The sequence below is a fragment of the Heliangelus exortis genome, chromosome 15 (genome assembly GCF_036169615.1).
Source record: "Heliangelus exortis chromosome 15, bHelExo1.hap1, whole genome shotgun sequence".
Taxonomy (NCBI): domain Eukaryota; kingdom Metazoa; phylum Chordata; class Aves; order Apodiformes; family Trochilidae; genus Heliangelus; species Heliangelus exortis.
The window spans coordinates 1,483,255-1,504,529 of NC_092436.1; the positions used below are offsets into that span (position 1 = coordinate 1,483,255).

Below are 21,275 nucleotides of genomic sequence, written 5' to 3' on the forward strand. Positions count from 1 at the left end.
TTATCTGAGGAAAAGGCCCAGACACCAAAATACACTTCACTGGGGCATGATAGGAAATTCCTGGCATAATTAAACAAGAAGCAGTAAACTCAACTGGTTTATGTACTCATTTAAGTGCCTGCAGCTCTTCTTCTCCTCCACCTCCAGGCCTTCCTGGTGGGGATTGTGGTGCCTGATTCTGAAGTTATGCCAGGCTGGGCAAAGAGAAGAGGGTTTGATGGAACATACTCAGAACTCTGTAAAAATAAGGTTTGTTTTTCTGTCTATTTGCTGTACAGACACTTTTTTTTCCACTCTACATGACCTAGTTAGAGTAGGTGGCCATTAATAATGATCTCAGTGACAAGAATTATTTCCTCCCTGAGAATTAAGCAGGGTTGACCTGGATACAGGGATGTGCTGAATGATGGAACAGAGCTCTGCAAATTCCCCCCTGGGGGGTCTGGCTTGTAGAAAACAAGAGGAGCTTGGGTTTGTTTATGTGTCTTAAATGAGGATTCCAGCTTTATTTACACCTGCTCTCTAATACTGAGTAGCTGGGTTGTGAACTGCTGAATCATGCAGCTGGTGGCTGGGGGAAATGCCTGGCAAATGGGGGAAGAATTGAAGCATCTAAATCATACAGATTGAAGAAAATAAGCTCACTGGTCATGCTGAACAAAGAGTGAGCATCATCACACTTCAGTTTAATGTTTGTTTAATAGGATGTTTGCTCATTATGTGCTCAGAAGGCACCTGAACTCTTCACACAGAAATGTGATTTTTTTTTTTTTTTTTTTTGAGGAACATTCCTGCCTGGAAAGCTGACTCTGATATAATGAGGAATTTCTGTGTTTTACCTCAGGAACTGAAGCAAGCAATAATGGCAGACATGGTCAGGCTGGGGAAGGAGAGTGGCCTTCATTCCTTTGAGCAGGTAAAATGAAACCATGAATAAATGGTTTTTTTTCTCTGACCAGGCAGGAAATTTACCCACTGGTACTGAGCAGGGACTTGGCAGCACTGGTGCTCTTGCTAAAAGCTCTTTGCAGCTGCAAGCAGTGTTTTCTGAGAGCTTTTTAGCTCACAGGTTGTGTTTGTTCCTGTGCAAAAATTCAGGTGCTGGGATTCTGCCTTCCACTCGTGCTTGAAATCTGAGTTAAATTTAGTGAAAGTTTTGAGTGCAGAGGTAAAAATCCAATGCAGGGACATGGATAAATCTCCAGGCTGACAACTAAGGGTCAAAGATAAATATCTGGAGGACTCTGATGCTTCTGCCACTGGAAGCACTGCCAAGAAACTGGGTCACTAATTACCATCCTTACAGCTGACCTGGGAAATGCTGCTGGTTTATTTACTCTCAGCCTGGGCACTGATTTTTTTTTTTTTGGTGCATGTGTAAATATTTCCACACCAGAGCTACAGGCACTTCAGAAGGAGAGGTCTGAAATCAACCCTGGGTTACATAGCATTAAAAAACCCAGTAAAAAAGAATCCATCAACTGTTTATTTAAATGTCAAATGTTTATTTCTGCTAATATAGCAAACACTTTATTCACTATATATAACTAGCAGGGAGCTTTTTACTATTGTTAAGGCTGTTTCTGGGTGGCAATTCTAATCAATAATTCACCAGATCTGAGTGCAGCAGAAGCACCATTAGACATAATCTTGTTAGTCTTAATTTTTCAGTTCCATATGCAAATGAAATGACAGTAAAAAGAAATTAATTTTAAAGTGAACATCAGTATAAAGCATGGTTTTTAGTGCACATAAGTGCCTGTGGTAGTAAGTCTGGTTTGCTCCTGCCATAGTCTTCACAGTGTGAAATATCCTCAACCTATTCTTCCAGCAATTTGCAATTAAAAAACTCTTAAGGTGGTGAGGAAAGGACATCTGTCTAAAAATTAAGAATAAATGTTTCACGTTGCAAGAGTAAGGGGGTTCAAAAATTCCATTTCTGTTGCAATATGGAAGCTTAAAACCAAACTTAGAGCCAGATAATGCAAATGTGGGACCACTGGGACCACCCCCTGGGGATGGAGGAGCCACCCTGGAGCATCCCACTCCTTGTCTGTATCCTGAGCTGGGATCTCTGGTGTGGAAGTGACAACTCTGGCTCCACCAGCAGCTTCCATGGGGCAGGCTCTGAAAGGCAGGGCAGCAGGCAGGGGGAGCATTAATTAATTAACAGCATGAACACTGATTTTTGGGAAGGAGGACAATGGGGGAGGAATTCACCACAATGCTAAGGGGGGGGGAAAAATGCATCACATATCCACAGGGAATTTAAAAATTGATTCTCTGTCTGTATTCCTGTAACTCCTTGTCTAACATCAATGCAGACCAGTCTGGTTGGGGGAAATCACAAAAGCAGCAGATGGCTGGAGAATTTAGTCTTAAATCTGTGGACTCTGAGCAGTCACACAGCAGTTTTCTGCTTTCTCCCTCACCAGCACTCCCAGAACTGCACAGGAAGGAAAAGCTCCCTCCCATCTGTGCTGCCAGGCTCCCTGTGGTGCTCAGACAGCCCCACCAACAAGGGCAGCCTTGGAAAACCCCCATTTGCCCAGGATGAATGATTTTATATCATTTTAATTACCTAGGAACACACCATCAGTTCTGCTTTAATGACGACCATCACGTGGCCTCTCTCTCCAAGCCTCTTCCAGTGCCTCCAAAGCTTGGTGATAATTTGGGAAGACTCAAGTAGTGGTGCTTATTTTCTTTTGCAGTTTGGTTAAGGTGATTTTTCTTACCCTGACTCCCTGCCCCTTTCCCTCCCTTCCCCAGCCTTTCCAAGGGTGTGAAGCTCTGCAGTTACAGCACCACATAGGGTGACATCAGGGTCCCTTGCCCTCTGCCTTGCTATGTTTGGGCTTCATCCCAAAAAACAGGTTTCTGTGCACATCCTCTCAGGTTTCCCTCTCATCCTCAGGGAATGAATGGTTGAGGGATGGTGGAGGATTTAGTGGCACCTTGGGAAACTTGGGCAGGAGAGGAAAATCCTGGGGATCTGGCAGAAGGGTCCCCTGGGCTGCAGGCACAGGCAGAGGTGACAGAAGGAGATAACAGAGGTGTAGGAAGTTATTGTGATGCCTGTAGGGGTTTTTTTGCTATAAATATATCCCTTTTTTATTTTAGGTCAAGGCCATTTACATCCACTCTGACATGTTCTCAGTACAGAATGGTTTGTTGACACCAACACTAAAGGCCAAGAGGCCAGAACTAAGAGATTACTTCAAAAAACAAATAGAAGAGCTCTATTCAAGCATCTCCATCTGAAACCACGGGAAGAATGTTCTGAATAATGGACTTCGTAGCAATATTAGAATAATACTCAAAAGTACAGAGCCAGAATGACACAGCTGAAATGGATAAGCCTCTGAATCTTACATCTGAGCCTTGCATTGTTCTAGGATTTCACCACTAACCATAATTTTCCTTCTTTCTGTCCATCAGGTGTGATACAGTTTATTTTTTACTCTATGTACACAGTAGGGTACTGCTCAGAAGTCTGCTAAATGGCCACAAAATAGACAGACCTGTCAATCTATGACCAACTAAATTATGGGAACTGACCTTATTAATAATAACTACAAGCAGTTCTAATGAAAATAGGGAAAACTTCAGGTATGTCTGTTGACATTTGATTGTATATAACCTAACACATTAGAAACTAAAGCTGTTGATAATTCAGTAATGTGGTCTACCTCAAACAATCAGTGATTGATGGTGAAAGGGTTTTCCCTGAGCTGACACTCCCAGCTGGATATTGGTTTATATATTAAGTGATAGTTTTTATATTCTCCAGGACACAAATACCTTGATTGGATTTAATCATTAAAAAAAACCAAACAGACTAAAAACCAGAATAGAAGCAGGAAGGAATCTCCTGATATTCCTTCTTGTTAGTTCTATTATTATTATTATATTACACCTAAGGGATTAATAAGACCTTGGGATTCCCCGGAGAGGTCGGGAAGAGATAGGATGGAATTCCCTCTCTTTCCTTTCCATCCCAACTCCCTTTCCCCATGGCATGCTGGTTTTACATGAGGGCTTTCTTCAGCCCAGTCCACTCCTGGACATCTGAACTCCTCCAAGTGAGGAGGCTGTGAAAGCATCACTGGCTCTCTGGGAGTTCACCTTTAATCCACGCGCTCCCGGTCCCTAATTTATTCCTTGACATGCTGCTAATACCCCCTAACCCAGCTGGACTAACTCCCTTTTGGGGACAGAGCTGAGGAAATGGAGCACGAGGTGTCCAAGCTGGGATTGTGGATGGCCAGGGCTTAGCAAAGCAAGTTGGGCTGGGAGAAAGGCCAGCCTGTGGAGGGAATCCGTCAGGAATCCTTCAGCTGGCTGCTTCCAAGGGGAAGAATTGCTGCTCCAGAAAGCCCGTGGGGTTGGGTGAAAGGCTGGGAGAGGCAGTGCTGTTGCCAGGTGGCACTGGAGATGGTTGCAGAGAAGCCTGCTGAGAAAACACCTCTGCATCCAGATGTCTGGAAGCTCCCTTCCCAGCATCATCACTTCCAGCGGCCTCTCGGGAATGGAAAAGCCAAGGAGTCTGGATGAAACCTGAGGCTTCACAACCAGCTGCAGCCATCAGAAAGGGGACAAATCCCACGTGGAACAGGAACAGGCTCTGGAGCTCTCTCCTGATACAAAGCACGGTAGAAAACAGTGAGAAAACTGTCACGTCGAGTCGCTGGAATACTGGGACTGTCACTGGCTTCCTTCTGCTAAACAGGGTCCTAAATATCTATCTGTATTTTAATAGCTGCTCTTTGTTGCACCAGTGTGTACTAGCATGGAGCTGTGCCTGCTAGATCTTTGCTAGGACAGTGAAAGCACACTTATTTTTCTCTCTTAAACTGGAATCCACTGCAGACTCTTGAAGGCAAAAGTTGACATTTTTAAGCTAACTCATCTCTCCCCTCCGCAATCCCACTGCATGCCTCAAAACGGAATTAATGAGTTAGCCTTCCCCAAAGACTGGCTGATTGCAGTCATTTCAGGACAAAAGGGTACAAAAGAAACTGTATCAGTGAACAGCACCACTCACACGAAGAACACAGCAATTGGATTGAGCAAACGGGGAAGGGTTTGGCCGATTCCCTTCCCGCACCTCATCCGACTCCAGTGCCCGAAGCGAGGGAGCAATCCCTCTGCTGCCATCCCATGGGACTGCACATTCCTTCTCCACCAACCTACACAGCAACAGCATCCCTGGGGAGTCTGTGTCTGCAGGAATTCCTGCAGGAAATCTGGCTCTTTAGGTCAAGTCACAAAGGATTTTCATCTTGGGGGAGCCTCATTCTGGGTCAGCCAGAGGACAGTCACAGCGGGCTTCAAAGCCAGGCAGAATCAGTCCATGCAATCTCCTGCCTGGTTTAATGCAACAGACTTTTAAAAGAAATGAAAAAAAAAATAACATAAGCCATTTTTTTCCACGGATCTTTTTTCTGCCATGTGAATTTAATTTGGTTTTCTCCTAAGATTACTTCAGTTTACCAGACTTTTAGACACCTGCACCTCTGTAAAAGCATAAAAGATCCCAGCGTGAGTTTATTTGTGGCTTGAATGTTACCTGTGTAATGCTAAATAATGTATCTTTTGGCATTTGATGCAAAGTGCCAGAGATATGAACACCAAAAAAGAAAAAAAAAAAAATAATACAGACTTGGCCATATGAAGATGATGGAAAATTTGGGAGAAATTGTGGTGTGAGACCAGAAGCGTGAATAATTTCACAGCCTGTGAAAAGCTGTAGAAATAAACTAAAAGCTCTCATTAATACTCCCTTCTGTAATCAGATTTTCCTCTGCAGGTCTCACTGCAAATATAACAATGTTGTAAGAGATTGAAATTTTAAAAAGAACCTAAAAAGTGCCTAATGTGTGAGCTAGGCACAAACATCTTCAAATTCCAAGAGAATTTATTTGGCACCCAGCTTCCTGAAATGTTCCTTGTGATCACCAAGGGAAAAAAAAATCCACAAACAAACCCAGGGCTGCCCAGTAACCAGTTTAATTTTTCTGTGAGATACCTTCATTACAAAATGAATTTCTGATGTTAATCATGAAAAGAGCTGTTGCATCAGTGGCAATGCAAGTTCCCCTTCTCTGCAAAGGGCTCTGCTCCCCAGGGCTTCAGGATGAGTGGTTTTTAAGTGACTGTTGTCACCTGGGGAGCTTTCTGCTAGCAAGGAAAAAAAAACAAACCTCTGGAAGGCCATGGAAAAGTTGATGCTGCAGGCTGAGGGACACTCTTCTGGGACATTTTAAATCTGGGAGGTTCTTCCAGGGCCTGGTGCTACGTCTGCAAAATCACTGGAAGACCGTCTCCTGTGCTCATCTGTAAAAAAACCAGAATAAAATTCTTTTTTTTTTCCAGGAATATTGCTTCGTTATGGATGTTGTATGTTCTTTGCTCAGTGTGTTGCACAGTGTTCTGCCCCAGAAATGGTCCAAGACACACACAAGTGTGAAAGAAACCACAGCAGAGAGTCTTAACCCTGTGTCAGCAGGAAACTCACAGCTTTGTTCTGGCCTGAAAGGCACATTTGCAGGTTGAAATGGTTGATCCACAGCAGGTGAGAAAGAGACAGTGAGTTCTTTACTGATAAAAAGTACTATTTTGCAAGCTGTCCTCATTGTTAGTGAGTCTATATTATCAGCATCATCAAATCCAGTTTAATTTTTGCCATGAATATGAAATTCTTGCATAGAAGAGAAAATAATCTGACTTAATCTTCTGGAATGATACAAATTAACTGTAGATTTTTTTTCTTTCTTTCTTTTCCATGTGTTATAAGCACAAACTGGTGATCTATATGTAAATAAACTGCTACTAGATGAATGTAAAATGGGAAAGAATATACTATTTTTGCATGGTATCAAATTACTTAAGGACCTCTTGATGCCTTACAGAAAATTTGGAAAAGCATTTTATTTAGAGGCAATTCTATCCGAGCACTTTTTTGTACCTTCAGCTCACTTGGGGTTTGTCTGTGGGGGAAAAAAGCAGAATTAGATCCTTGTTTCATCTGGGAAGTAAAATTCTGCAGGTATTTTGCACAGATTGGTTTCTGCACCATCAATTCTGTTGTCAAATGGTGAAGCTGAGGCTTTTCCTTTTGGAGAAATCTGGATGCTTTTAGTCAGTTTTAGATCCCTGGAATTGTTCCCAAATAAAATGTTTTCTGAAGCATCTCGAGCCCCTTTAAGCCCTTCCTTTCAGCTTTTTGTTTTGTATTTTAGTGAAGTGCAAGCAGCAAAGAAATGAGGCATTTTCCTAAGTGTTGCCTCTTCTGTTTTCAACTGAAAGCGAAGGGGTTAAAATGTAACATATACATTTGTGTAAAAAAAAAAAAGAAAAATAATTGTAATTAAAGATTTTTTTCCTTTTTTTTTTTTTTTTTTTGGTATATTAGCATGTATATCAAAAGTCATCGATGGAAACTTTTGTAAAGAATTAAAAACTCACATTTCACAAAACTGCTCATAAGGTTTTTCTTGTGGACTGACAACACAATAAAAGTTCTTTTCTAAAATCCATTGTCCCTCCAGCACTCTCTCTCTCCACAGTCAGAATGAAGTCGTTCAGAGTGGGTGCCTGCACTAAACATATTGTAAAAAAAATTTAAAAAAGTAAAATGAAATAACAGCCAAAGGAATATTGGAGCTTTTGAGGTTGATTTTAGCAATCTTCCATGAAAAAAATTGTTGCAAAGTTCTCTGAAGACGCAGCAGTCTTTCTGTAATGGTTGAATTTTTTATTTCAAGCCAATAATAATAATAATAATAATAATAATATAACCAAATGCATAAGCTTGTTTAATATGAATTGACAATTGGGAATGCATAGTATTTTTCAGACCATTTGTCTAAAAACTGTAATAAAGTTTAAAACAATCAGTCTAATTCCAGTTTCTGTGTGCACTTGCATCTCTCTCCCTTCACTTGGAAATCCGGAGGAACCACCTCCACTTTTTTCATGTTAAGGAAGCAATGAGACTCCCTGGCTCTGGAAGGGAATGAGAGGTGAGCTCTGATGAATAAAAGGATTTCACCGGGCACAATTTTGGTAATTTGGTGTTATAAACGCTCATTTATTTGCCAAAACCAGCGGGAGGAAGGAACCCGCAGCACCCGTACACCCCTGGGGGTGGTAAAAACACCTGGATTCACCCTGTACACCCCTGGGAACCCTTCCTGGGCGGTAGAAACACCTGGATTTGGGATCAGGAGGTGGGTTGTTGGTTGGTTTGGAAGGGAACACCCACCCTGGTGCTCAGAGCATCCCCTCCCGGGGCTCCTCACCCCGGGGACCGCTCCTCACCCATCCCTCCCCATCCCGCTCCTCCAGGGCCACACCCGTCCTTTAAACATTAATTTACCCCCGTCCATCAATAACCCAAACTCCTCAGCCCATCCTCCTGAGGAAAAAAACGCGACTCTCGTGGAAAAACCCAAATTCCAGGGAGGGCAACACCACCCCCCCCCTTCTTTCCTTGCCCGTAGCGGCCCCGGGAGCCGCCGCGCATGCGGGCGGGAGGCGCTGACCCGGGGGTGGCGGTTACGGGGGTTTAAAGGGAAGGGGGGTTAGGGGGGCTCGGTTGTTGGGCTTTACCCGAACCGAACCCCTCAATCTGCCTCCTCCGGCGTTAGGAGGAGGAAGGAGGTGCCCGAGATGGAGCGGAGCCGCGGGCAGCGGGCTTGGGGCGCTGGGGCCCCGCGGAAGAGGCACCGCGCGTCCCCGCTGCCTGAGGCGGCCGCTCCGCCCAGCAGAACCGGGGGGGTCCAGACCTGCCGAAAGCGGCTCTTTGGGGGGCTCAGCCGCCCCCTGCCCGGCGGTAAGCGCTGGGGTTCTGCCACAGGACCGAACCGAACCGGGCCGGGCTGGGGGAGGGCGCGGCGGGGTGGAGGCTGTGAGGTGTGGGGGCTGTGCGGGTGTTGCTGTGCGGGTGTTGCTGTGCGGGTGTTGCTGTGCGGGTGTTGCTGTGGGCGGGAGGGGTGTGGAGCGGTTTGGGTGAAGTCAACCATCCAGGAAAAGGGTTTTTTTTATAGCGATAGCGGTCGGAAAATGTTGGGAGAGTCCTCTGAGCCGCCCGGCCCCCGGTTCTATGGGCATTGTGTCCCCCCCGGTCACCGAAAATAAAAGCTTTGGGGGAAAAGAAGTGGATTCAGGCTTTAGGGTGTTGGGGATAATGGTGTGGGGAGTTGGTAGGGGTGTGGGAGAGGGGGAAGAGCTGAAAGTGTGACCTGTTAGAAATGGTGATGTGGGTTCTAAGGATTAAACTAAAATCACTGAAACAAGTATTTGTTCTTCCCTAGGCCTGAAGGGCAAATCCCGAGTGAAAACCCTACAGAAAATTACAGAAAACGTTGAAGTCGGGGGTGTGAGCCCTTCATCTGACCCAAGGTTTGTTAGAACTCACTCAAATACACCTTTACTAACACTAAAAAAGTGATTGGTATTTTTTTTACCTGCATGGATGTCTCTTGGAGAATTCTCAGTAAACTGGTGTGTGCCAGACTATTTATTTATTGGTATTTCATAAAGACATTTTGTAGTTGTTGTGCTGCCTCTGTGTATTGAGTTTTGCTCTGTTCTTCAACTGCAGCAATCAAGTAAATGTTAAAGAAGCAACAATCTTGGAAAAAAATGAAGAGAAAATAGAAGAAAGCTCTCTACTGCCCAAGGTGAGAATGCTGCCTGCTTGTAACCTATGGAGGGTAAATCAAATAAATGTGGCACATTAAAGTCTTCTAATCAGGTAGAATTTCCCACATTGTGTGTGCACCCAGACCTTTTTCAGACTGTAGTTTGGTGACAGCTTTCTGTGTCTTTGTCTGGAACAAAAATTGTTGAGAAAACATCAATACTGATTCTCCTTCATCAGGGAAGGGAGTAGCAATGGTGTTCTGTGGGAGATATCTCACTAGAGTGTGATTGTGGAAAGTTTCTTGCTTTTAAAATAAAAAAACTAAATTTAAAATGAAAATTAAATATTATATTAAATATAATAAAAATTGAAAGATAGTAGAAGTCATTATTCTACTGCTGTCTTATGCATAACCTCAGTAGAAGTCAGCCTGCTGTCACTCAGAGCCTCATCCAGCAAAGATTTTAGGATCTAATGATTGGGTATTTATTATGAATTTTGAAGCCAGAAGTCAGATTGCAGATTTGTTAATGGTGTGTGGAAAAAAACCAAACCAAACCAAAAAAACCAACCACCCCAACCATGAAAACACTGCAAATTACACTGTGAATATTGAGTTTAAGTGATAAAGTTCCAGTCAATAAGTTTCTGAACATCTGCTAATGTAAGAATACATTTAATTGCATTTTTTTGTCTCCATCCAGCTTTCTCAAGTTGCTTGTGTTGGTTGTTTGCTTTTAGGAATCCCTGATAATCAACCCTGAAAGTAAAGAAAACTTGAAAAATGCTGAAATGACTTCAAGTGAGTATCATGGCCATACATTCTATTGCTAGAAAGACTTTTTGTGTCTGTCTAAAACTAAACATGAATTTAATTGTACAAATATATTGCTATAAAAGGTTCTGGTGAGCTGTTCTTGCAATGGTTCTGACTCCATTATTTAGGAAGTCAAGGTTTTGAGACCCCTGGCTGCATTTCTGCAGTGTCTGAGTGGTTCCCAGGGGTGGGATGCAGGAGCAGGACCTGAGGCCTCTTGAGAACCACAGCATCTTCCTTTTCTCATGGACACAACAAGTTGTCTGCTCCAGCCTGCATTTTTAAAACCTTGTGTCAAAATCCTTGGTCCTTCTGCAGACAAACCTGCCTCAGAGTTACCTTATCAAAGGCTGAATTTTTCAAATACTTCTGCTAGCAGAAGTATTGTAAATTTCTGTAAATTTTTTAAAGTAGTGTAAATTTGGCCTCAGGATGGCCCTTGGTTTTTGTGTAATTCTGTTATGAACTGGTGTAAGGTGCTGATTTGAAAATATTTAGCTCATCACAGGAGTGAAACTTAAATAAGGAAATCCTGATGGTTTGTACAAGGTAGTACAAAGTAGTTTTTGTTGTTCCTCTTTTTATAGGTACAGGGATGACTCTGCCCACAGGTGTTTCAACCTTTCTCCTGGAGTGTTTGGATGGAGATTCAACTGCAGATTATAACCTGGGTGACAGTGACAGTTGTTCCTCCCCTGAAACATTCAGAGTTGAGGATTCGGGTGAGTCTGACCTTTTCTTGGTTGTTTTGAGCTTCACTTGATGTAGAAAATGTGGGAGGAGGATCTGCAGTAGGAAGAGCAGTGGCTCCTCTTGGTGTGCCTCATCAGCTCAGATATTTTTCTGAGCCCACTTGTGCTTAACTTGGGCTCTGTGTGTTTGCTCCTCCAGTCCAGTGTCAGTCAGGTCCTGGTGTAATTTGAAATATTCCAGCAATTTCAAGTATTTCCTGGTGGCACAAGATGTTTGTTGGGCACCACCAGCAAATCTGCTTTGAGTCAAATTCCTCCTAAACTTTTCTGTGGCTTTCTGAGCCAAGACAGTGCTTTCACTTGGCTTTAAAGTTCCTGCCTTGCAAATGTGATGGCTTTCAGCTTGGTCACCAATTTCATAACTTAATGAATTTCAGCACAGAATCTTGCATTTTTGTCTTTTATGTCCAGAAAGCCCTAATTTTTGCTCTGAGGACCCCAGAGAATACAAGAACTCTACTCTCCTAGACTCCAGCAAAGCAATGGCCATAGATAAGATACCACCCCTCTCAGATCTTTCAGCAATATTAGGTAATTCTTTTTTATGATAATTAGGAATATATGCATAAACAAATTCAGTGCAAGGAACCTGTGTAAAATATGTAAAGATAATTTAATTTAAGGCATGCCTGCATAATAGGGAACTTCTGCCTGTCTGCTAGCTCTTTCTTCTAAAGTTTAATTGTTATGTTTTTTAGAACCTGTGCGGGATGGTTTTCAAGACCAGCTCACTGGGAGGTAATTTGCTGCACTTAAGGGTTCAGTTTTTTCTTTTTGAAATGATATTTAGAAGAGACGCCAGTGTGAGTGAGCCTCTGGGTTCTGCAAACAGTTCTGTTGAGTTTCAGCTCCCTGTGTCCTCACTAACTTTGAAATTGGTGAATTAAGTCAGGTAAGAGTTTGCCTTCCAGACTTTTTTGGTCTTCCAGCTGTTGAGATACCAATATATAAGAAAATTCAGTGAAGGATTTCATGGAAAGGGAGAGAGGGCATTTATTGACAGAATCCCTAAATAAATTGCTTTTATCCAGTTGCACTTCCTGACAAATTTCAGGCAGCAAGATGTGTGTGTCCAGGATAGAGATTCCTGTGCAGTCTGGAGTATGAGGAGAACCTACAGTCAGGTTCTGGTGTTCTGTTCTGGTCCAGGACAAAGCCAAGTTCTGGGCACATCTTTTATGGTTAGTTTGTTTTTTTGTTGTGTTTTTTTTGTTTTTTTAAGTCATCAGCTATTACAGGGCACTCCTCTGCTTCATAATCTTGCTTTCTTCAGCCTTCTTAAATCTTGAGCTAGGTTTTTGCCTATTGTCAGTTTTTTTTTAGTGGGAATACATGTTCACCAGCAAGTGGAGTGGTGTGTCTGATCTGCTGCAATTTTCTTGCCACCCTCCTGTTATCAGGGTGCCAGGTCTTCTGTTGACAAGTCTGTGCTGTGGTTTGATCAGAATGCAGTGTTTTTCTTGCATCTTTTGTACTTGGCCTTGTCACAGTGCCACCTTCAGGTCCTGACAAAAAAATCTGAATAACAGGAGGGGTTTTCTAGGAGCAGTAGCCTTCCTTTTAACCCTTCTGCTGCCAGTCTTGCAGATCTCTATGCAATTCAGGGGGAATTTTCTCATTAACTTAGTAATTTAACTGAGTACTTTAGTAATTGTCTTCTGTGGGTCTTAAACTGCAAGTATCTTCAGATTAAGCTCTGTGACTTGATGATTAAACTATCAAGTAGCTGTGAAGTGTGATGAAGTAACTCAGTAATACTATTTTTAAAAATCCTCTTTATCCTTTTTCAGTCTGTATTTTGCTATGATTTCCTTACACATTGCTTTGGTTTTGGTTTCTTTTTTGAACATGAACATCCATTCAGAATAGCTGTTCATTCTTTTCTTCTTCTCCTAGAAAGAGGCCAGCAGATTGCAAAGACAGATCCTCAGCATTAAGTGTTTCAGTTACTCTGGCAGGTAAAATATGACCTGAAGCACTTGTACTGGTTGTGAGGCAACAGAATATTCTACTCAAATGATGGCAGAGTGTTAGGACTGGGCTTCTATTGGGTCACCAACCTTCTGACACAGGTTAAGTTCATTTGTGGCTAGAAGGGAAAATGTGAGCTAAAAATTTTCCCTGTAAATACTTGGTTCTATAATTAATGTGTTGGAAGAACAAAAAAAAAAAAAAAAAAACCAAACACCAAACCCTGCATTTTTGTTCAATCACCTGTGCTGCTCAGTAAAAATGACCATTTCTCTGAATTTATCCAGGGACAGAACTGTTTGTGTCATCCTTACTTGGGACTCAGTTTGTATCAGCTTCCCAATGCTACTGGGAGTCCCTGGTGTAACTACAGTTCTGAACTGTGACTGATGAAATCCTGGCTGTGGCCCAGGTACCACATAATTTTCCCCTGCTTAATTTGGACTGTAATAGCAGCAGAAGTTGCCACTAGCAAAGGCTGCTGTGATTATGCAATTCCTCTGCTCCCACATGATGTGTGTCTGGCAGTAAATAGGGAGGTGAGGAGAAGATTAATAAGCACCCTTGTTTCCTCCAGGAAAGGGAGAGGGAGATGAGGATTACATGGAAGGGAGGAAGGGTGTTTACATGGGTGGCTTTGACCAAAAAAATCATGCTGTAAGGCGTGGGTTGGAGAGGAGCTGTGGTCTTTTGTCTCAAAGCTAATTAATCTGTTGGAAATTTATCACAGGGAAAAAAGTCTGTAAAATTACAGCTGCAAGAGAGAGAAGTCCAGCCCTAAAAACTGGTATGAGCTGTTCTTCACCCTTAGGACCGGAGAGAAAGGTGAAAGATCCTTAATAAATCAGCCAGGTTGTAACACAGGTGACTTGCTCCTTTGTACAGGTGGAAAGCTTCACCTAGAAGTGTGGTGGTTCCCTTGCAGGGGGTACCTGTAGATAAGGGCAGAGTGAAGGTGTAGCTTGCCTGTACCTCTGGAGAGCAGCAGGAGTCATGGGTGCCCCTTGTGAGCTCCTTGTTTTTCAGACTGACTCTGCCAAGGGTACCCAGTGAGTTGGGCAGAGCTCAGGTGTGGCAGTGGGACTGTTTGTTTATCCTCTCCATGTTTACAGAGGCATTTAATAACCTAGAATGGAACTGTTTCACCCTTCAGCATGACAATCAAGTTACTAAAGGAAAAGAAAAAAGATGTAATCCTTCAGAAGGTCCTTCATTCCTTCAGTGTGATGCTCCAGGAAACACTTCAGCCAAACCAGCCAAGTTGACAGCAGAGGTGCTGCCATTCAGAAGGACAGATGCTGTGGTGAGTATTCCCCCTGTGCCCTGCTGCTGAGCAAAGGGGCTAAATGGGGTTAAAATGAGAGTTTTGCAACCTGCCAGAAGATAGGAGTAAATATGAGAAGTGGTAGGATGTGTTTTATCCCCTAGTTGGAAAGGGGGACCTGAAATGTGCAGTATAATAAACTGGTTCTTTAATTTTGAAAAGCATAAGACTGAAAAAGGGAGAAGGACAGGGATTCAGTTGTTAAACCCTAAGAACTATCAGTAATTCTAAATGGAATTATTACCTGTAGAATTGGGTGCTAGGGGAATACTGTAAGACTAACAAGAACCAGCAAAGAATTGGAAATGGACACTGAATTCTGCTTTTGTTCAGCCAACAAGTTCTACCATGCTGATCATGGAGGAAAATAAAGCTGGAAGAAATTCTGGTTATGCTCAGCCTGCAGAGCTAGATGTGAGTGTCTATCCTGATCCTTTTCAAAAACCAAACAAATTGTTCTTCATGGCACAGTCCACTTCTTGCTGTATTTACTCTGCAATACAAATTGCTTAACAAATCACATTTTAAATTCAGTCAGGTGAACAGCTAGGAAACTGCAACAAAACCTCTAGGTGTCTGGTTTGTAATTGTACAACATCCTCTGGTGTAAAAACAGCACCTAATAACCTTACTTGCATCACAACTTTGGTACAAACACACTTGGTATTTAAAGGGCAGTTTGAATTCCTTGTCAGGAAAGGTAATGCAGTAGTACCACTTCTCTCTGCAGGAACAGAGGTGACATCTCTGTCACCTTTCTTGCCACAGCACCCCACTGAACCAGCAAACTGAACAATTTTTTATAAAAAGCAAAACTTCAAATTGAAAACCTCCTTAATTTTGCACCAGATTATTTGGCAGGAAAGTGTACTGGGCTTTCCTGGTGTTGTAGAACTCAAAATATTGTTGCAGGCATATTTTGAGTTTGTGGGTGCTAGGTTAATCAATAGAAAACATCAGGATTTTGTTGGGAGGATGAGAATGATTTGAGTCCTAATTCATAATTTTGAACCAGAGAACACCTTTTCCATGAGCCAGCAAGTGTTGGCCAATTGGAATTCTTTTGTTATTTATTTGGACAGTTATTGCTGCATGTTTTGTGGTTTGATGGAGCTGTAGCTCAGCTTGTCACCAGTAGTGTGCAAAGCCTCACCTGGGGAAGACCTGTTCCTGAGTACCACAGCTCCACATGTAAATTCAGAAGAAATTGTTCCTGCATCTCTGAGCACAGAGAAAGAAATTACTTCTCAAAAGTTCAGAAATTATATTTTTCAGGTTCTAATTTTAAAAGTCTTTTCAATCTGGTTTTGGCATACTAGTAGGTAATGTAATATGTAGATAAACCTTACACTATTACAAACAACTGAAGAAAAGTTTTCCATCACCCTTTTTGATAGCATATTAAGTGTAGACAAGTAACCTTAAATGTTTTCTAATGACATCCCTTGAAATCAGATTTCCCTAGAAGAACATTCAGTGGAAATACTTGAGTGAAACTTCATTAATCTTTCCAGCCTCTGTACAGGAGAAGAGAGATCTGCTCCATTGTCAGAACCTCTCCAGGCAGGAGGACTTCCAGGCCTCGCCAAAATCCAGTGAAGAGAAGGAATTTCCCTTTCCCTGAAGGAGTGCCTGAAGGTAATGGAATGTGGGGAACTCTGGGAATACCTGCACCTCTTCACACTACTCCTGAACACAACTTGGAGCTTCACTGCTGCTATGAAACTCCCTAGGAAAGTCACCAGCTTGTTCAGTAAATTATTTTCCTGTGCCTTATTTCTAGGGGGAATTGGGCTGACTTCAGCTTCCAGCCCTGGGGCTGATTTGTCTCTTGCTCAGCTCTTCAGCCTCTGTTTTTTGGTTTTTTTTTTTTCCCCTTGAAAGTAGTTCCAAGTAGCAGGGTGTGTTTTTCTTTGAAGATTCAGTTTCTATCTAAAGGTTTTTGTTCTTTTCGCCTGAGCCCCTTAGCACAGGGGAAGCTGCTTGCCTCATTTCTGTGTGCCAAAAATCTAGGAAATGAAAAATGTGAACAAAACTCTCACCACTGCCACAGAGATAAGTTCCCCTCCCTTTCCCATCTCTCTTGAAGTTCCTCAGGGTGCCACTGGATGGCATGTGTCTTCCTGAGTTTAAAATAGTTCTGTACAGGCAAGGTCTGCAAGTTTTCTCCAAGTTCTCTTGCCGATTTGTGCTGTTCTAATGGAACACATAGTTAAAAGCTTTCAAAAATATTGGATATACACAAATTTTCAGTGGAACTGCAGTCTCCTAGGTCTGGATATTTTATTTTATTACTGGTTGAGTCCATAGAGCATGTAGAATGCTGGGAAGTCCTTTTAAGTGTGTGTGGATAACAATCACCTGATGCTTCTGTACAGATCAAAGAAGAAGGGTGATGAGGATGTGAAGTTGTGCCCAAGAGAGCTGTGGTAATAAAGAACATAGGTTCTACGTGGGAGGCAGGTGGATCTCAGAAATCAGCAAGTGGTCTTGTCAGAACAAAAGTTTGGGCTTGTTTCTGCTTTTCTAGAGGAGTCTAGTGGTTTTTTTTTTTATACTGGATGTCTTCTCCTCTGCTCAAGGAGTCTTTCTGATGATGCTCTTTTGTATTTGGAGTGTACATACACTCAGCACCTGGGCTTACAAGCAATTCAGATTCCTCAAAAAAAAAAATACAGCATAGAAATCTGAGCATCTGAACAGCTTGTCAGCTCAAAGAGCTTTCTCTTACATTTGAGAAGTGCCACTTTACTGATAGTATTTAACTTCCCATTTTTTCCCCAGATGTTATTACGAGTAGCAAAAGCTGCATCTGCTGTAAACACAAGTGAGAGTCAAGAGAAGAAATAAGAGTCTTGCTGCTGTGGCAGGGAGATCAGACAGAACCACTACCCAGTACTTGATGGTTGTATTTTTTTGACAAATGCATTGTTTGAAAATTAGTAAAATATTTTTCATTAAGCTTGTGAGTATTTACTCAAGTACTTCATATTAAATTATTTTGTACAAGCAGCTGGATCTTACCTGGCATTGTTCTGTTGAGACTTCATAAAGATGGTTCTTCAGTTCATACTGATGGTCAAAAAGTCTGACTCAGGAACAGCTGACCATGGTGTGTTCATGGAATTATTTTCTGCTCTTGTTGTGCTGAGGTTTCTGGATTTCTCTGTTAGCAGCTAAAGGTGGGATCTCTGCTTGGGTTAAGAAGTGCTAACACTGCTTAGAAAGGTGTCTGCACATCCAGAAAATGGGTATGTGAAGCATTCCTGTGCTCTCAGAAGTCAGTAGCATGCTGCCATTAAACTACCTGACCCCTTGGGTACTGTGGAGGTACAGGACTTGGTGTGTTCTGCTGTATTTCACTCATTTTATGGTGTCATCTCTCTCAGTCCCTGTTTCTCCTCATGGCTTCAGCCTTGTGCAGAGGAACTCTGTGCCTCACCTGGATAGAAGGGTGGAAAAAAAAAAAAAAATCTTTAATAGCAGAACTGTCCCAAGAGCTGGATGTTGGCATTCTGGATTTTGAGGTTACTGCTCACACTATGGGGTATGTAAGTTAGATTCCCAGTGCTTCCAGTTTGGTTTGTGGTTATTAATCCTTAAGTGTTGTTTTTCAGCTTGACAAGAGCACAGTTTTTCTCCACTTGCATTCACTGTGGGATAAAGTGGTTTGTTCTAACTACAACACCCCTTACTCACACTTGTAACCATACAGGAAGTTTTGCAGGGGTTTAAAATGATAGTATGGCTTTCCAGACCTCTTCAAGTCTGAGTTTGTTTGTCACTATTATCATGCAGAATATTCATGCCCTGGAAGAGAGCTCTGTATTTCCAAAAAAGAGCACATTCAGGAGATGTATAAAATCCACAACTTTTAATTAGTTTGACTACTTTTGAAAATGCTGCTGAAAGTTGAGCCCCTGAACCTTCTCACATTGCTCTAGGGTAGAAGGAAGTGCAAATAAATGCTTGGTTAGTCTAGTATATATGTATGTATAAACATATTATATGGTTCCAGGTTAAAAATAATGTCACCAAGTTATTTTTCCTTTAAACTTGAGTAAAGTGATTTCTCCTGGCAACTTCTTGGAGTCCTCTTGGCTGTGCTTTTAATTATCAATATCCTTGTTCTTGCAAATACAGGTAATTATGCAAGAATCTAGAGCCCCTAGGAGACAGAGGTGAGCTCCTTGATGTAGCTTTAAGCCAAAATTCAAAGTTCCTTACCTAGTAAGTTGTGATTGTGATGGTTGTTCAGTCAGAAAGGTATCTGGGTGTTCTAGGAGTCCTAGGAAAAAGCATGGATTTTCCTCAAACCATTTTGCAATTTTGTACAAGAAGCAGACCAATACTGACAAACTAACTGGAGAGTACAAGAGGAGAAAATTTGGTGAGTAACTGTGGAGTTGGTTGTAGCAGCCTGAAAATTGCCAGGTGCTTTTTCTCTTGAGGTGATGAAGCTACATAGGAGGACAGAAATATGAACCACACTCTCTCTTGTCCTTCCCTTCAGTTATGAAAGCCCTGCTTCCTATTTTCATCTTTTGTCTGACTCTTGGAGAAAGCATAATTAATTACCAGACCAGCTCTCTGCCCCAGGGAAGGAAATATTCCTCGTTTTGAGGCTGCAACAATCTCCTCTTGTTCTGCTTTTCTCAAAGGGACGGCATTTTCCCCCTGTTTTGGTTTTAAGCTGCAGAATGACCACATGAAATTTCATTCAGAGTGAAAACTGCCTCTTCCTTATTAGTGGATAAAGGTTATGGGTCACAGGCAGTTAATGGGTTGTAGAGGAAAGCTTATTTGTGCAGGGATTCAGGAGAAGAATCTGTTCAGTGTCACATCCCTGACATGATGAAGTCTTCGTGGCTGGGACAGAACTGCTCAGAGTTCCCATGGAAGAACCTCAATAAAACTTTTATCACTGGGGGGTTGTGCATTGCAGACTCATGTTATTAAATGTCTTGTACATACATCTCCAAGAGGGTTTTCATTAACACTGTTGGGTTATTTTTCTTACCTGAAGAGTGCTTCTCAGACTTAGAGCTTGGAGATGATGGAAGATGCTTGCCTCTTGCACTTGCTGTTGGAGTAGTAGACAGTACATGCAGATGCTTCTGGTTTGGCTTAATCTCTAAAGAGAAAAGAGCAGTTTGGGGTCCAAGGCAACATGTACTGAATTGAGTTGAAATTCCCATTTTTTTGGATAGGTAAAATTGCCTACAGGGAGCTTTGTATAGGAAAATGGGGGATTAAGCTTTTATTTATCCCTTTTTCTCTCGTTCTTCCTCCTCTGCTCCCTTGATTAAAGTATGTCAATCAAGCTGATCTGAATCACTTTTTAATTTAGGAGTTTTGGAGCAAGTTAACACTTACTTTCAAAGGGACTCTGTCAGCTTGAATGCACTTGAGATTAGCTAAATCCACAGCACTGGAAATTGTGAAACTGCTGAGAACTGAGTTGTATATCCTGGCCAAAATATTACTTCCTTGTGTTTGCTGTGGGCTTTATACATTTGAGACTCTATTTACATGCTCACCCTGAAGTTAGGAGGCTTTCACATAAAGATCAGGGCACCTCAATCTGTGGCAGGCACGTGTACCTTGCAGACAGAACAAAGAGGAGAAGATGCATCAAAAGAGAAGATGCATCAAAACATTCCTATTTTCTGTTAGGGTTATCTTCTAGGAAATGAAAAAGTTCTTACAGATGGCCTATTGTGAGGAATCTTTACATGGATATGTTACACATGCACTAAACTACTCCTTTAAAAAATAATCTGTTTGATTTAATCTTGCATCATACACTGGTTTAGTTTAATTTCATTTTCTAGGGAGAGCAGATGAGTCAGTTCTGTCAGTCCTTAATTAAACTTTATAGTAGTGTTGTATCTGAACAGAGAGACATAGGAGATTGTTAACTGTAACCAGTGTTTCCCTTTCAACAAAATATCTACTAATAAAGAGTTTTGCAAAAATACACAGATTCTTTTGACTTTATAGTATCTCTCACTTTTTTTTTTTTCTTATATATTTGTTTTGGACTCTCCTGCTGCTTGTCCCAAATAGTATTTTGCAGATGGATGTGTTTTGGGGTTTTTTTTTGTTTGGTTTTTTTTTTTTTTTGCACCACTGGCTTCCTTTGCATCCAGAAACACTTTCTCCCCCTCATAGATTTTAACCCTAAGGGTTCTAAATTGTAGTAGATTCTGGTATTGGTTCTATTGCTGCTGTGAGAGAATCCATGCAGGAGCAGGGGAGGGAAAAAAAGGGGAAAGGGGTGAAAAAAATTTGTGAAGGGTGCAGCATGAAGCAACAAGAAGGGGTTTGAGGGGCAGATCTCGGGTATGAGGGGCAGATCTCGGGTATGAGGGGCAGATCTCGGGTTTGAGGGGCAGATCTCGGGTATGAGGGGCAGATCTCGGGTTTGAGGGGCAGATTTTGGGTTTGATGCCCAGACCTTGGCCTCTTTTTACCTCTCTGTTGCTTCTGTCTTCGCCTTCCTTCTGAGGAAGCAAACAAACCGGGGGGGGCTTTATCGCAGCCCCGGGGGGAAACGCCTCGGCCCTTCCCCTACCCGGGGCCCCTCAGGGAGCCGTGAGGAAGAGGCGGGTTCTCCCCTCACACCCCCGGGCTTGTGGGGGGTGATGGCCGAGCCCCCGGCGCTGCTGCTCCCCTCATCCCGCTCGGAGGCGGCCCCGGCTCCCTCCCGCCCCGCATATCCCGCACCCCGCCCCGCATCCCGCCCCTCGCTCCGCC

At 42.5% G+C, this 21,275-nt stretch overlaps 2 protein-coding genes and 1 long non-coding RNA gene across 8 annotated transcripts in view; 2 read left to right on the forward strand and 1 right to left on the reverse strand.

Annotated features, from left to right (window-relative positions):
• Window positions 1-7,481, forward strand: part of ACSL6 (acyl-CoA synthetase long chain family member 6) — a 49,993-nt gene extending 42,512 nt beyond the window's left edge. For all 5 annotated transcript variants that reach the window (XM_071758323.1, XM_071758324.1, XM_071758322.1 and 2 more), the window contains exons 19-21: window positions 148-249; window positions 845-916; window positions 3,124-7,481. In XM_071758323.1, coding sequence (XP_071614424.1) covers window positions 148-249; window positions 845-916; window positions 3,124-3,264 — 315 coding nt within the window. In that variant the 3' untranslated portion in view covers window positions 3,265-7,481. The remainder of the gene's footprint in view (window positions 1-147; window positions 250-844; window positions 917-3,123) is intronic.
• On the reverse strand, window positions 5,997-21,210 carry LOC139802817 (uncharacterized). Its single transcript, XR_011728799.1, has 6 exons — window positions 20,993-21,210; window positions 20,057-20,119; window positions 19,537-19,650; window positions 18,744-18,804; window positions 7,471-7,604; window positions 5,997-6,339 (listed from the first exon to the last, which is right to left on the reverse strand). It is a non-coding gene; the product is annotated as an uncharacterized lncRNA (long non-coding RNA).
• On the forward strand, window positions 8,544-17,528 carry MEIKIN (meiotic kinetochore factor). 2 transcript variants are annotated; one of them, XM_071758328.1, is made up of 13 exons: window positions 8,544-8,839; window positions 9,321-9,408; window positions 9,611-9,689; window positions 10,394-10,454; window positions 11,057-11,191; window positions 11,633-11,752; window positions 11,920-11,959; window positions 13,118-13,179; window positions 13,923-14,017; window positions 14,346-14,495; window positions 14,850-14,930; window positions 16,031-16,154; window positions 17,301-17,528. In XM_071758328.1, the coding sequence occupies exons 1-13, from the start codon at window positions 8,677-8,679 to the stop codon at window positions 17,345-17,347; spliced, it is 1,245 nt and encodes a 414-aa protein (XP_071614429.1). In that variant the 5' UTR covers window positions 8,544-8,676; the 3' UTR covers window positions 17,348-17,528. The 2 variants fall into 2 exon arrangements, with proteins under 2 accessions (XP_071614429.1, XP_071614430.1); XM_071758329.1 differs by lacking the exon at window positions 14,850-14,930.
• Window positions 21,211-21,275: the final 65 nt, after the last annotated feature.

Excerpts from the sequence above, each read along its gene's own strand:
- MEIKIN (XM_071758328.1), top strand. The coding sequence starts at position 8,677 with ATGGAGCGGAGCCGCGGGCAGCGGGCTTGGGGCGCTGGGGCCCCGCGG. Across the intron at positions 11,192-11,632 it reads ATTCAGAGTTGAGGATTCGG|AAAGCCCTAATTTTTGCTCT; the intron begins GTGAGTCTGACC and ends TTTTATGTCCAG. Across the intron at positions 14,931-16,030 it reads CTCAGCCTGCAGAGCTAGAT|CCTCTGTACAGGAGAAGAGA; the intron begins GTGAGTGTCTAT and ends TAATCTTTCCAG.